At 42.5% G+C, this 15,890-nt stretch overlaps 1 protein-coding gene across 2 annotated transcripts; it reads left to right on the forward strand.

Annotated features, from left to right (window-relative positions):
• The first annotated feature begins 1,828 nt into the window (after positions 1 to 1,828).
• Positions 1,829 to 14,914, forward strand: LOC116096018 (protein NipSnap homolog 3B). 2 transcript variants are annotated; one of them, XM_031377411.1, is made up of 7 exons: positions 1,829 to 2,003; positions 5,313 to 5,523; positions 7,344 to 7,502; positions 10,332 to 10,481; positions 11,919 to 12,005; positions 12,092 to 12,201; positions 13,617 to 14,914. In XM_031377411.1, the coding sequence occupies exons 1-6, from the start codon at positions 1,944 to 1,946 to the stop codon at positions 12,166 to 12,168; spliced, it is 744 nt and encodes a 247-aa protein (XP_031233271.1). In that variant the 5' UTR covers positions 1,829 to 1,943; the 3' UTR covers positions 12,169 to 12,201; positions 13,617 to 14,914. The 2 variants fall into 2 exon arrangements, with proteins under 2 accessions (XP_031233271.1, XP_031233270.1); XM_031377410.1 differs by lacking the exon at positions 13,617 to 14,914 and having other exon boundaries at positions 1,832 to 2,003; positions 12,092 to 12,895.
• The last annotated feature ends 976 nt before the right edge of the window (positions 14,915 to 15,890 follow it).

The following is a 15,890-nucleotide window of genomic DNA, read 5'->3' on the forward strand; positions in this document are numbered from 1 at the left end:
TGAAAAAATAACATGGTCAGAAAAGCCTTACACAAAGGTATATGAAAAATATAAGTTTATAACCTATTTCGATAGTATTTAGTTAAGATCAACATGCTTGTGGACTTAGAAGTCAGCAATTCAATGGATATGTGCTCTAGAGCATTATATGCACAAAAGAGAGTCAGCAATTCAGTAGGTATGTACTGTTTGAAATGAAAATGAGGACGTGACCACTCCTGGTATGGTTAAGGAGAAGGTTTTTATGGTAGGTATGAGGGCGAGCACAGCCAAAGGCATCTGGAAGGGTCCAGACTGAACACCGTCAGCAGAATAGACAGGGCTATGAGAAGGGAGAAGAGAGAGGGGGGAAGAAATGAGGGGAGATGGGGAGAGAAGCCAAGAGGAGAACCAAGCAAGATGGCGTCTAGGGGAGATAGCGGAGGTTCTATAGGAAAGGGAAGGTTGGGAGAAGGGAGGGGAAGCTCAAGGCTGGGGGCGTTTAAAGGACTTGGGATGAGAAGTGCTAAAGAGCCAGGCCAGTGTCTGCTTTAATATGTTAACAGACACCTCCATTAGCCAGTCGTCTCAGGAGTCTCTGAGACCTTCCGGTGGAGCGCAGAGGTATGTGCATACTCCAAAGCTGTCTATTGACTGCATCCAACTTCTGGTAACTTGGACAGGTAAAAGCGATATCTCACCTTCGTTGTTCATAAAAGAACGGAACAAAGAACAATACTATCAGGACTTGTGATGACTTAGTCAATAAAAGGCATCGATATCATATTCTATTTAAAGTTGTTGCAAATACGTCAAAATTCCTTTCATGATCACTGCTTGGAATGTCTTAAGTACACCTTAAATTGCCATTTAACACCTGTATAAAGAAGCACGCCTGTTTTTCAATAACTTACCTTTATATTTTGATGATAGTACAATGTAATTTGTTTTTAGAGCTGTATGTATTTGCTAAGCATAAAATCGTTGGGAGCTTAAAGGCTAACAGGATTTCCAAGTTTATGACGCTAAAACGGTTTTAATCCCTGATGAAGAGTAAAACTATAGCTTAGTGTACATTAGTAAAGTGGCCAAGAGGCTATTTTCAGGGAAATTATTGCGATTATTTAGCAATTTAATGTTTGTGAACAATAGACCCAATGAAAGTAGTGTATTTAAAAATGGTTTCTAACCGGGCGGTGGTGGCGCATTCCTTTAATCCCAGCACTTGGGAGGCAGAGGCAGGCAGATTTATGAGTTCCAGGCCAGCCTGGTCTACAGAGTACATTCCAGGACAGCCAGAGCTATACAGAGAAACCCTGTCTTGAAAAACAAAAACAAAAACAAAAATGGTTTCTAAATCTTACTCTTCCAAGTGAATCGAGTTGGAAAAATCATGAAATCTAGAATATACTTAACAGAGAACACAAACATGCACTAGAAAAATATAAATTGCAAATGGGAGTTTTTCTGAGGGCTAAAAATTGGAGGCTGTCCGAGGTCAGCTTTCGCATCACACAAAATTATTTCAGTCCCCACATGTGATTTCAGGCCCTAGGGTCCACTATTCTGGGCTCCAGGAAAATTAGCCCATCTTTGTTCAGGCCATGCTAGGGTTGGGGTCTGGGGTTGCAATGGGGATGCAGAGTATTCTGTCATACAGGAGAAAGCTCGCTGATCGTTGCTACAAGTTCACCCCACCCGGAGAAGCATCCATGCCACGCCCTACATTTTGGAGTGTAGTCGCGGTACTGGAGATAAGGTGACCGCTCAGAATGGGGAACAAAACCAGGCCCAGCATCTGCACGAGCCTCACGTCTGGCGCCCGCGGGGAAGGGCGGAGACACGCCGCCAAGCCCTGCCCAGTCCAGCACCGACCCAACCCAAGCTGGCGCGCGCACCAGGAAGCGGGGAGAGCGCGGATCCCAGCGCCCGGCGGCGTCTTCCTGCGCGCTCAAGACAGTACCATGCTCGCTTTCCGAAGCGGCCTGAGGACGGCGCTGGCCCCGCGGGCTCTGGTACCTCAGGTAGGGGCCGCGGGGGCGTGCGAGAGTCGCGCGCAGGGAGGTGGACATTGCCATTACGTTGTACAATAACGGGTTTCAGAGATGCGGGTGCGGTCTGTGGGGGGGGGGGAGAACAAGTTTCGCCTAGGGAGGTAGGCGGGGCGTATGGCGGCCGTGAGCGGCCATGGGGGGCGGGGTTCGTGGTGCGCGTGGTGACGACGCCGCGAGGTGGGCGGGTCTGTAGTGCGGAGAATGGGCTGTATTTAAGAACCGGGCGGAGCCTGTCTTGAGTGGCGGCTGGGGTGGGCGGAGTCTTGCCGTGAGGGGTGGTACAGGGAGGTGGGCGGGGTCTGTGGGGCTGGAACCAGCCACGCTGCGAGGTGGGTGGGGTCTGGAGCGCGAGTTTACACCCTCGCTCTCTGACCCCTCGTTGGTTGAATCAGGACTCAGTATTTCGTGAGTCCGAGGCGCCCAACACTTGAAGAGGCACTCACTCGCTTCTTAGGTTGCCTCCCCAGATAGTGGACGGAGGCCTTTCCCTGGCACGGGGAGTCCCCGAAGCCCTGAGCATTGCGTTCTTGCAGTCATCAACCATCGCGACTGCCAGTCATTGATGGTTTTACAGTTTCTGCCTGGTTCAAGTGCCCGCGTTTTGTGGAGTTCAGGGTCGCCCTGGGAGCATCCTGCCCTGCAACTCAGGGTCCGTGGATCTTAAGCCGAGCACGGCCCTGGAGCCTGCTGAAACTGGCTGTGCCAGAGATGGGACTTTCGTAAAAAAGAGGAAGCCAACCAGCCTCAGCTGTTGACCCTGGGCCATTTGTGACTTGAACCCAGAAGTTCTTGACCTCCTTTGTTTAGGAAGAGCATTAAGCTGTCTAGAGACAGACTTTGTGGTGAACACTAACAAAGAGCAATGTCCATACGGCCTCTATCCTCGCTGTCTTCCTAATATGGTTGACAGAAAGCTCTAATTTGGAGATAGAAACAAGCAGATTTCCACCCTGGCATGGTTTGGCTCAGCGCTGCAACAGAAAATTACCTCACCCCTTAACACACACCTTTTCAATACAGATTTCTTGAATGTATACTTTGTGTGAAAGATTATAGTAAAAGTATCTTTGATCAGTAATTTATTTCTATTCTACCAATACAAATTCCTCAAATCATTCTAAAAGATTGTTGTAAGTCTGCCATGTTTCATCTTTTATGATCTGGTATGTATTTAAGAGTTTAGATTTATTGTTGTGTGTTTGTACACCTGTACATGCCTGGCACTTAAGAGGTTAGAAGAAGACAATGGCCTCTCAGGGACTAGAGTTACAGTCCATTGAGAGCCACCAAATGGGTGCTGAAAGTGGAACCTGGGTTCTCTGCAAGAGCAACTAGTGCTGTCAACCACTGAGCCAACTCGCCAGCTTTTGTTATACATTTTAAACTAGTATGAGGCATTTATTTAGAGTGTGGTTACAAACAAACAAACAAACCAAAGAGCATTCCTACCACACGTAGGAGCTGTGTGTTTTATAACAAGCTTAGTAACTTGGGACAATAGAAACATAACTCATTATAGTCGTGAATGAAATGAGATACTTGGGTGAATATGTTACCCCTGTCCCCAGGAAAAATTCATATGTTATTATGTCTTGTAAAAAAATAGAGTCAAGGCCTGTTGCTTTCATTAGTCCTAAAGATGAACAAGGTAAGCACTGATTTTATCAAAGCTCTACTTACCACTGTGGTTTTGAATATTTTTCTCAATTAATCACTTTCAGAAAGTGGGTACATGCTAATTCAACCCAGTTAGGATGGCACTGTAAGCTAGAATGCCGTGTGTGTGTGTGTGTGTGTGTGTGTGTGTGTGTGTGTGTGTGTGTAACCATACACAGGGTAATTAATGGCAAGGTGCTTTCAAATAAAGCATATGTCTACCAAAGGATGTTTCCATCAACCTGATATACTTGGGTGCGTTAAACGCCCTACTTTGTATTGCATCTTTCTTTTCAAACTGAGGAGGACCCTGCAGGTGTCCAGGCACAACAGTGAACCTGCAGAGATGAGAATGAGAACTTGGTTCAGACTTTGGGGAGTCTAACGCCGGGCAGTTCATGTAAGCATACTTAACACAGTACAGTTTGGGGAAAAGTTTTCAGAAACAGCCTTTCCCATTCTAGGTTTCCAGACCACAGTCAGCAATTCCAGGTGTGAGGTAAGCTTAAGGTGTGACTACATAGGAATTCCTTTGCACAGTACATGAGGGTGCATTCTGTAGTTTAAGGGCTTAGAACCTAGTGTGGCTCTGACCAATAGCTTAGAGGTCAGCAGGTACTAAAGTACCTCCCCTAAGGGTGGGTTTAGCAGGAGATAATAGTCTAGGAGGGAAAGTCTAGACCAGTCCTTCTGGGGGTTTGGGTGAGGTCTGCCACCACTGATAGCAAAAAGGTCCCCAGATCCTCAACAGTATCCACCCTAGAAGGAAAACAGATAATTCCTCCACCGAGGAGAGGCCCCTGCACGTTTAACATTCCTGATTCCTTTATGCTCTGTGAATGCAGTGCCTATCAGACCACTTCTGTCTCCTTAAATTCTCCCTTTTAAGCTTTTATACAGTCATCCACTGTATTGCAGAGCAACTTGTTTGTTTGTTTGTTTGTTTGTTTGTTTGTTTTGAGACAGGGTTTCTCTATGTAGCTCTGGCTGTCCTGGAACTCACTCTGTAGACCAGGCTGGCCTCGAACTGAGAAATCCGCCTGCCTCTGCCTCCCAAGTGCTGGGATTAAAGGCGTGCGCCACCACCGCCTGACCGCAGAACAATTTTAATGGTTCATGGCATCCTGTTTTGTTTTGTTTTTTTGCTTTAAAAAGAAGTTTAGATCTAAATAATACTCATTTCTTTTAGGGACCCACCCCAAAGCCTTCTGCTAATAAGCATTTTCATTATGTCTGTCAAAAAGACACACATACAGAATGTGCAGCCTTCCTTTAAATGAGTCATACTATTAGCTACTGGTTTTGACTAAATAAGAGAAAACTCCAAAGTTACAAGGCTCCCGAGAAACCTGATTACAACTCTGGTGATTGCACAGCAGCAACTTTTCGTGAAAATGAGCTTAAAGATGGCCTCCAGCTAGGAAGAGTGACTACTCAGCCCACCAAAGAACAGTCACCTTTATTGGTGTATCTACATAAACATGTCTGTCTATAAAGCTGACAGGAGAAATAGAAATATGAGCTATGAATCTACTTTGTGTCCTTTGTTTCCAGGCTCAAATATATGATTGTAACAGCATAAGTCTTTTCCAAAATACTTGAATATCCCTTGTCTTTTCTCAGGTATGTTCACCTTTTGCTACAGGCCCAAGGCAAAGCGATGGGACGTTATATGAGTTCCGCACCTATTTTCTCAAGCCCTCAAAGACCAATGAGTTCCTGGAAAATTTTAAGAAAAACGTTCACCTTCGGACAGCTCACTCTGAAATGATTGGCTACTGGACTGTAGAATTTGGAGGCAGGACGAACAGAGTGTTCCATATTTGGAAGTATGGTATGAGTCGCACAGCTTTCTGCTTCCTGCAAATGCTCATTGTTAGGTAGCCTGGGAAGCTTGGTTCTTCAGTTTGTGTTACTGTACATACACAGGGGCTACAGAAAACATTTTGAAAGCAATATTATAAACATAGCCATTACTTAGTGACCACTTTGTATCAACCACTTGCTTAGACTCTGAGGTTAATATGTATGGGTATGTATTGTCTCATGAATCTCTAATGTGATGAACTAACTTTAACTCTCAGTTTTAGAATGGTTCGTTAGGAAAAAATATCTTTTGTAAAATTAAAATCTGTGCTGGCAAAAGTCCATGTCTGTAGAGAATACAAAATGAAAAGATCCTATTAATAGAGCTAGAGCTGGGTATTGACAGCTTTAGTTATTATTTTAATAAGTCTCATATTAAGAGCCTTTGAGAGGGTATCTATCAGCATTTAAGTTTCTCAATTCTAAGCTTTAATGATTTTGTTATATTTAGCTATCACTTTAGTTTTAAGTTCTTCACTATTTCAAAGAACTCACTGTCTTGTTCTATAATGGAGATAAAGGCAGAGGAATTGAGAACAAGTGTGAAGAATCTGTGAACTTTCTTATTCCCGTGTCTGGTCTTCACAGCTTATGTCAGGATCTGAGGGTGCCTAAGGAACCCTTAATCATTTCATTTTGGGCTTCTCCATCAGTGTCCAAATTAATGTTCAAAAAATGCTTTACTATGAAAATTCTTCATTCTGTACCTAACACGGCACAGTTGGGCCTTTTCTGTGTTATAATAGATCAAGTCTCATTAAAATTAATATAGGCTTCAGATGCTATACCAGTTAAAACATGACCCATTCAAAGAACTAGCAAGAGTGTAAGAATCAATACCATTTTTTTTTTTTTTACCGTAAGGAGAATGGGCTTGATGGGTGCATTTTCCTTTTACTTATGTTGATATTTGCTCAAGGGATATCATACCATCATTACTAAAGTATTTCTCTCTCAACTGGCCCTGTCAGGTGGGTTCTTCAGTTGAATAAGAAGATTCCACATATATTTAGTTCAAAGTGCTGAAGTCTATTCTAAACCCTCTTCATGGGCTCGTTTAATTCTTACCACAAACTTGATGGTTGATGTTATCTTATTTCCCCATATTACAGACTGAGAAACATACAGTAACTTAATTCCTGTACACGGCTGAGTGGTAGAACCTGTGAAGCCCATTTAGTGAGTGTCTTAGTCAGGGTTTGTATTCCTACACAAAACATCATGACCAAGAATCAAGTTGGGGAGGAAAGGGTTTATTCAGCTTACACTTCCACATTGCTGTTCATCGCCAGAGGAAGTCAGAACAAGAACTCACACAGGGCAGGAACTTGGAGGCAGGAGCTGAGGCAGAGGCCATGGAGGGATGCTGCTTACTGGCTTGCTTGCTTCCCCTAGCTTGCTCAGCTTGCTTTCTTACAGAACCCAGGACTACCAGCCCAGGGATGGCACCACCCACCATGGGCCTTCCTCCCCTTGATTACTAATTGAGAAAATGCCTGACAGCTGAATCTCATGGAGGCATTTCTTCAAGGGAGGCTCCTTTCTCTGTGATAACTCTAGCTTGTGTCAAGTTGACACACAAAACCAGCCAGTACAGTTAGATTACAATAGTTTCTTTTTCTTTTACCCTGAAGACTGTGATTTGATGCAGATAGCACATCTTTGCATGTAAGTGTTCCCAAAGCCATAACACAGCCTCTTACGTGCTATGGATAAAACGTATGCTCATTTGGGTGAAATCCAAGGAGAGACAATATAAACTTTTCTCCATTTTTTTTTCTACCATAGATAATTTTGCTCATCGAACTGAAGTCCGCAAAGCCTTGGCCAAGGATAAGGAATGGCAGGAGAGATTCCTCATTCCAAATTTGGCTTTCATTGATAAACAAGAGGTTGAAATTGCCTACTTGGTACCATGGTGCAAAATAGGAATGCCTCCCAAGGAAGGTGAGTTTGTCTTTGGCACTGTAAGTTGTCATGACTGAAACTGTTAAGATGTTAAGTGATTTACTAAAAAAAAAAAAAAAGTGTCCCTGGGAAAAAAAAAACCAATAAATTATTTGTTTTATATAGAAATGATGCTGTGAGTATTGAGAATAAACTGGTCTTAGTTTATTCTTGAAAAATGAGAATTAATTAATGAAGAATTTTTCATAAACATATATATACCCAGACATATGCATACACACACGTGTATATGTTTGCATGTATGTATTTTTTGAAACCTGTATGATTGTACACAGCTGGCATGCCAGGCACCTGGGGAGGTCAGAAGAGTGCATTAGGTCCGCACGGAACTTAAATTACAGACAACTATGAACTGCCATGTGGGTACCAGGAGCTGAACCCAGCTTCTCTGCTAAAGCAACTAGTACTCTTGACTACTGAGCCATCTCACCAGCCCTTCCAAACATTAATTCCAATGTAGAAAAAAAAATCAGTATAGTATTAAAGTTTCTAGGGTTGAGACACGATCCCATGATGTAGCCCAGGGTGAACTCTAATTCACAGTTCTCCTGCTTTAGACTCTCCAATGCAGAAATTATAGACATGTAATTCCATACTTGTTTAAATAATATAAACATTTAAATACAAAAATACTTCTGACAGATTACAGTGTTGTTGATTAAGTACATCGTTACTTATAGAACTGGCATTACCATGGTACACTGCAGCTAACCTTACTGTCTTCCTCTTCTTTCTCAGTATGAAAGTAATTCCTTATGATATCTCTTCTTGATGATTCAAAGAAACTGTTATCTCAATCCAGTTTTAAACAAAGGTCAGATAATAAAAGCATAACATTTTAATTTTTATTTTCCCTTTTTCCTAACTCTGTTTTTTAGAGTACAAGAAATTTGAAAAGTCTCATTGAGACCTTGTCTGTAAGGAGCAGAGGAAGCCCTGAGTGAATGTGTATTCCTACATGAACACAGCCTATCCAGGATACACAAGGCCTCAGACCCATAGGACAATTGGCAAAGTCATTACCCATAAGCCCAGACTCAATAGAAATGGCAAAATTTTCCTTAGGACTCACGTATGAATATTTATTTATATTGATCCTGTGTGTCAACAACTGCAGCTTCCTCCCCCTGCGTGTTTACAGCCTGAGATTGCTCACCTACAGAGGCCTCCTACTAGGTTAGCTAACCCTGCCCCCTGTGCTGCACCTAAAAACACAAGGGGAAGTTTCAGGTGGTGGTGGTGGCAGCAATGTTACAGAACCTCACCTGAACTGTTCTTCATTCCCTTGTCCCTCTAGCCTGGGTTCTGGGGCCCAAGCCACAAGGTTTGCAGCATCGATCTACTTAGACCTGCCGTTTGCTTTCAGCACTGTGCAAACATAGTTGCCATCTCTTGCAAAGTCAAATCATAGTTACTCTGGTTTTTGTTTTGGTTTGGTTTTTGCACTTTCCACATTTATTTACTTATGCAGTATATATACAATGCCATAGTGCACACATGAAGGCCAGAGAAGAACTTGGGGGAGTTGGTTCCTTCCTTATATTGTATACATTCCAAGGACTGAACTCTGTCAGGCTTGGCAACAAGCGTTTTTACACACTGAGCCCTCTCACTGGGCTTAAGTGTTATTTTCCTCTAAATTTTTCATAAATCTTTCATGGCCTTGTTCTCTTCTTTTTTTTGTCAGATCTACCTCTCCTCCAGTTTCTTATTTCTGCTTTATATTTCTGAGTAGAGGTTATAAAGCAACAGCAACAACAACAAAACCCTCTCAGACAATACTTGGATATTTAAGAACACTAAAGCCCATGCTGAGGTTCTTTTTCCTGAAAGTCAGACGTGGCTTCAGGCCAACTGTTTCCTTGCTAGGCTTGTTAGAAACAGACTCTCAACGGCAGAAATGATGGGAAGAGTAGGAGATCGGAAGATACTTATTTCCTTTCTGATGGACTTACACAATTTAATTTAATTTTTTTTATCCAATTCTGTGATAAAGTATCAATATCTGGTACATTGATAAAATTGCCAGATTAAAACTGTTTAATGTAATTGTTTTTAATATAGCTTCTATTTCCCCTCAGTTATTAAGATTAACCTTAAACATAAGTAAGAACTTCTCAACATAAAAATGAGGAAAAATAATGCAAAGAATTAACAAATACATCTGCATAAAACTAGCTGCAAATGACCCTTTTTTCATTAACTTACTTATTCACTTTACATCCCAATCTCAGCCTCCCTCCCTCCTCTCATCCCAGTCCCACCCTCCCACCCCACGTCTTCCATTCTATCCTCCCCCTCTCTGAGGAGAAGGGGAGCTCCCCCATGCCCTGGTACCAACCTGCCCTGGCATATCAAGTCACATCAGAACCAAGGGCATCATCTCCCACTCAAGCCAGACAAGGCAGCTCAGCTAGGGGAAAGGGATTCCAAAAGCAGGCAACAGACTCTGGGTCAGAGACAGCCCTTGCTCCAGTTGTCGGGGGACCCGCCTCCACAAGACTCCCTGAGCTCTTCCTAATGTTTGGCTGTGGGTCTCTGTATCTGTTTCTATCTACTCTTGCAGGAAGCCTATCAGGAGACAGCTATGTTAGGTTCCTGTCTGCAACCATAGCAGAATATCATTAATAGTGTCAGGTGTGGGCTCCCTCCCATGGCGTGGCTCTCAAGTTGGGCCAGACGATGACTCTTTAAGTGTGTGTGTGTGTGTGTGTGTGTGTGTGTGCTTCCCACTCCTAGAGTCAAAGCAAATTGCCTGAATAGTGTCTGTTGAGTAATTACTTAATTATTTGATTCTATCAATTCTAGGAGTCTATGAACTGGCTACCTTTCAGATGAAGCCTGGAGGCCCAGCTCTGTGGGGTAATGCATTCAAAAGGGCAGTAAATGCCCATGTTGAGCTTGGCTACTCTACACTAGTTGGCGTTTTTCACACAGAATATGGAGCCCTCAACAGAGGTACAGCTGTCTATTTCCGTGAGACGGTGATTGATGAATGTTGGTGATTGCCTATGTTTCTTGAGGTTTTTTTTTTTTAACTTTGATTTTAATTTTGAAGGGTTTTTTCTAATTGTTAGGTATGAAAACACTGATTTTTATCTTTTTTTTTATTGTGATTACTAATACCTTTTGGAGCTGTTTCATAGGTTAACAGTTGTTTAGAAACTGGAAGAGTCTTTAAGAAAATATTAATTCCTTTCATCAGTTTTCTAAAAGTTTCATGATTTATTTCAAGATAAATAATATTGGAGTAAAGATACTGTTTCTAAATGAAAATATAAATATGAATTTTTATAACAAACCCAAACAAAAAAGTTACCTGTTTCTGTTTATTGAAGTTAACAGTGTTCTGTGAATGGCAAAAGAATGCAAAGACCAAAGAACTGTCACATATAAATAGGCTAGAAACTCTGTGTGTGTGTGTGTGAGAGAGAGAGAGAGAGAGAGAGACAGAGAGAGACAGAGAGAGACAGAGAGAGACAGAGAGAGACAGAGAGAGACAGAGAGAGAGAGAGATGGTGAGAACTTCTCAGGACTCCAGTGGATAGACACTGTACTGGCATGATGACCCGTGTTGGATCCCTAGCGCCCATATCAAAGCTGGCTACAGTGTGCCAGCTACAGTCTCAGCCCTGGGAAGGTGAAAGCTGGCTACAGTGCGCCAGCTACAGTCTCAGCCCTGGGAAGGTGAAAGTAGGAGGCTTGCCAGCTAGTCTAACCTATTAAGTTACAAGTTCAATGGGAGACCCTGTACCAAAACAGGAAGAGAGCACTTGAGGAGGACACCTGGCATTAATCTCTAATTCGCACATGCACACGTATCCATGCACAGCCACAGCATACAGAGCTACACATACACAATGAGGGTCAGGGATATAGAGCAGAAGTAGAGTACGTACGACCCGGCGGTCATTCCCATTCTTTCAAAAGGCCCCAGACTCCATGCCCAGTGCCACACACATTTTTAAAATTACCTGCTATATGATTATATCTAGGGGCTGGAGAGATGGCTCAGCGGTTAAGAACACTGACTGTTCTTCCAGAGGTCCTGAGTTCAATTCCCAGCAACCACATGGTGGCTCACAACCATCTGTAAATGGGATCTAATGTCCTCTTCTGGTATGCATTAAGAGAACAACAGTGTATATGTAACATAAATAAATAAATCTTAAAAAAAGATATCTAGAATATAGTACACATGCACATGTACCACATGTACTTATATGCAGACAACAATAAAAAAGAGAGCATGAATTGGAAAGAGAGCAAGGAGGATATATGGGAGGGTGTGGAAAGAAGAAAAGGAAGGGAGAATGGATATAATTCTAATCTCAAAAATGAAAGAAATGCCTCTTATCAATAAAATTACAGCTAACTCATGACTTACTTCTGCAGTTCATGTTCTGTGGTGGAACGAGAGTGCAGACAGCCGAGCAGCTGGGAGACATAGGTCTCACGAGGACCCTCGAGTGGTGGCTGCCGGTGAGCTGTTTAATTAGGCGTGAATTATTTTTAGAACCAATGTGATTCCGTTGATAGCTTCATTGTCTTCTAAAATGTCTTTCCAGTTCGGGAAAGTGTCAGTTACCTAGAGTCCCAGCAGAATATGTTCCTGATTCCAACATCATTCTCACCATTGAAGTAGTTTCCTACCCAGCCTCGAGCATCCCCCACAGAGGTGAGATGTGTCTACAGCCGGTACTTGATTTCTCTAAGAGAATTGCCCTGTCTGCTGTCTGAAAGAGGTGCCGAGCCACTACACTGTGCCCTCTGCATTTTTAAGGCTATCTGAACCATTTACTACAAGTGGTTCAGGAAATATTTCTGTCCATTTTTATATCTACTAGATATCAGAAAGTTGTTGTTACTCTATGTCCTGGTATTTCACTGTTCCACGGTATCTTTCCTTCTGTGATTTTATGAGTAAGTCGTGTATTCAAAAAATGATTTTGAAATTTTTCCCTCAACGTGTTTATAAATTAAATAAATATAATATCTGCCTTTTTATCATGTTTATTTCTCCTGAAATTTAAAACAATTTCTTACCAACAATCCTTCTTTTGTGATATCAAGTGGGATTGATAGAAATATTAAATCTAGCCTTTGTCTTTATACTTTAGAAAAGTATAATACATGTCACCTGTATTAATTACAGTTTCACATTCATTATTAAGTCAAAATTGGAAAATAATACATTCTTGAGACTTGATGTATAATATGGTTTTAGTGTGTTTGTTTTTAATTGCTTTTTTACTACTTTACCTTGAATTACTCATAAATATTATGAGACACTTATATTTCAGTGAGATCTTTGTAATTATGGAAATCTCTGCCCTAATAAAAGCCTTCAGATTCATTCTGATTCTTTCCAAGTGTGTCTTGTCTATATATATCCTCTCTGGAGCTTTTCCTGTGTTGCATAGCGTAATGACATCACAACAACGTGGCAGCTTTGCAGGTGCTAAGCACACAGTGGCTAGCACGCTCGCTGGCTCTGGGGGCGAGCTTCTGTACCACTGCTGTCTTGCTGTCAGCACGATGAGATGATGCTCAGGAAGGCAGGCTGTGCAGCTTTCACACTCTTCAGGCAGCCTTCAGAACATTGTAACATTTAGTGACACAGCTGCAGCTCGGCATGTGCTTCACATACACATGCACTGACAATTAAAAGATAAAATTAAGCCAGCTTCAGATACTTTCGAGTCTCAGACAAGTATGTTTTCTCTCAGAGTGGTCCCTAGATTTTGTATGCACCTAAACTCACATATGTCTATATGAAATGAAAGTAAAAACAAAACCTGTCTGTGGTAATAGAGGGGACTACTGGGAGCAGAGAGAGGTTTGGCGGAGGGAACATAGCAATGTGTGCTTGTGTGAAAATGTCCTTAGATAGCACAATACCATATGTAATGAATGTATACAATGAATTTTTAGTTATTAAAGGCCCAAATGCACATAATTAAAAAAATTTTAATTTCTTTAGAATTTTAACATACATTTATAAAATGTTTTTTTCCAGCATAATGTTTTTCTTGGTTGTCTGGGAATTTCACACAGTGCATCCTGATCACACTCACTTTCCATTCTTCCCAGGTCCACCTTCCCACCCTTGTACCCTCCCCAAAGAAAGGAAGAAAAGAAAAAGAAATACATAGAGCCCAATCTGTGTTGTCCATATACTCATTAGAGCGTGGTCAAACTACCCGTGGCCAGCCCTGTGTAGAGACCAGAGGCTTCCCCCCACCTCTGCTCCATGGACTGTGAAGAGCTACACCTCATCATCCCTATCACAAATTTCAAGGACTTCTGAATGGCTTCCTGTCTATACACTGTTTCTTTTCTTTTGGGGGGATGGAGTGGTTACAGATCATGGACACCAACAATGGTGTCTTGTTATAACATAGACCATGAACATCAATGTTGGCCCTGGCAGCAGCATGGACCATGGACATGGACACCAACATGGTCTCCAGTCTCCAGCAGCAGCGCAGACCGTGGAGGTCTTTTTCAAAGAGTCCCAATCCAGAAAATGAACCATTCTGCATCTCGGACATCCTGTCACTGCCCAGAGCCAGGGCAGTCATGCGCCTGAGCAGCCCATTCTGGGGTTCAAAGCTGCTACACCACTTTATCGGCCCTACGCAGCAATGGCATGTTCCCAGGTCCGCCACTGCTGTGTTCCCACACTTGTCACCACAGTGTCTCTAGCTCCGCATCTCTCCAAACCATGCCAACAGTTCAGTCACCTTTCCCACATCTCCATGGCATATTTAATCACCAGAGTGACACTGCAGACTGCAGTATGTTACACAATATTGTTTTTTACCCAAACATCTTTACATGCAAATACTTATTGCAACAAGTCATTGGTCTCGTTCAAGGTTTCAGTTTCCGAAGCACCATAAATACTGGACTATAGCTGAGACTCCTCTCAGATATCCTGTTGTCCAGAGTCAGGATGACCCTTGCAACTGGGGCAGAGATGACAGATTCTAAGACAATACACAACACTCTGCCCTTGGTGCTGGCGGCTGCTCCACCTGTTCACAGGCTCACCTGAATGGCTGCTGACAGCGCTGCCTCGCTCTCCCACCAGGGCAAGCAGCACAGGCTGCAGCACCTGCAGCTCAGCCCTACTCAGCGATGAGTGACATGTCCTTCATCTGTGATCTCATGCCTGTCTAGGTACCGTACTTCAATGGGCGGGGCTCTGCTCTACCTTCTAATTTCATGAGACCACATTTTAAAAGCATCTTCCCATAAGGCCTGTCTTTTAAAAAGTTGTTCTGGAGATACTGCGGGCTCTTCAGACTCCCTTTTTGCCACTGTGTCTCTCCTCCAAGATTCCATGAGCCTCAGACTACTGCCAAACTCAGCTCATTATAAAATGTTACCCAAAGCATTTCACTTCGCTAAGTCTTTTAGCATAAATCTTTGACCATCACTGTAGCAAAGTAAAAGCTAAGCGCTAACATTTTGATCCTTTTGATGGATACACTAGGCATTATCCTATCCATTCTTCTTAATCTAAACCATATACTTACTTATTTGGTTTAGATCATATATACCTTATTTGTATTTAGCTCCAACTGCATTTTCACTTTCTACTTAAAATGACTGCAAGATGTGCTTTGCAAGAGGTTTGAAGAGTAGCATAACTGATGAGCATAGGTTTACGTGGTAGCATTGATTGTTCTGCAATTTGATTTTCTTCTGTTCCCTTAAATTGTTCTCAGGACTTGCTCCTCCTCTTCATTCTGTGTTGTTGAACCTTCTTCCTTTCTGGAAACAAGCAAATGAAAGTTATCAGAAGAGAGTGCAGACTGACACTCCCTGTCACTGCCTGCATGCTGGCCCCCATGCCTTTCTTTTTCTCCTACTCTGCACCTGGGGAAGATCAACTCATCCACTGTACACTTAGCTGAAGGAAATGGCTACAGAACATTCTGTCTCCTGAAGCTAGTTTTTCCAGTTCTCCGCCCTCAGCATACAAATATGCTTATTCTAGCTTTAAAAACAAAACCATCCTGCCCTGTCATAACACAAAAGAAGTATAGTCCAGCCTCTAGTTGATTCTCTTAAACGAGTCAGTACTCCACTAGCCAAATAGCTCTCACCAAACAACTTCCAGTTCTCATTTTAATAGATTTCCTAGCGGTTGACTTGCTCTTTGTTCTAGATTTTTTTTTCTAGATTTTTCTTCATTCCCATAAACACCATCTGCTCAGTCTTCTTTACTTACTTTTGCCTTTGAGTCCCTGTCTTGTCTTCTTCATCTCCAATGATGTCACCCTCCAGAGCTGACTCCCTAGACCTTTTTTGCTATCCTGCAGTCACTTCCTGGATTATGTCTGTCATACATATACG

Source organism: Mastomys coucha, unplaced genomic scaffold, assembly GCF_008632895.1.
Source record: "Mastomys coucha isolate ucsf_1 unplaced genomic scaffold, UCSF_Mcou_1 pScaffold18, whole genome shotgun sequence".
Taxonomy (NCBI): domain Eukaryota; kingdom Metazoa; phylum Chordata; class Mammalia; order Rodentia; family Muridae; genus Mastomys; species Mastomys coucha.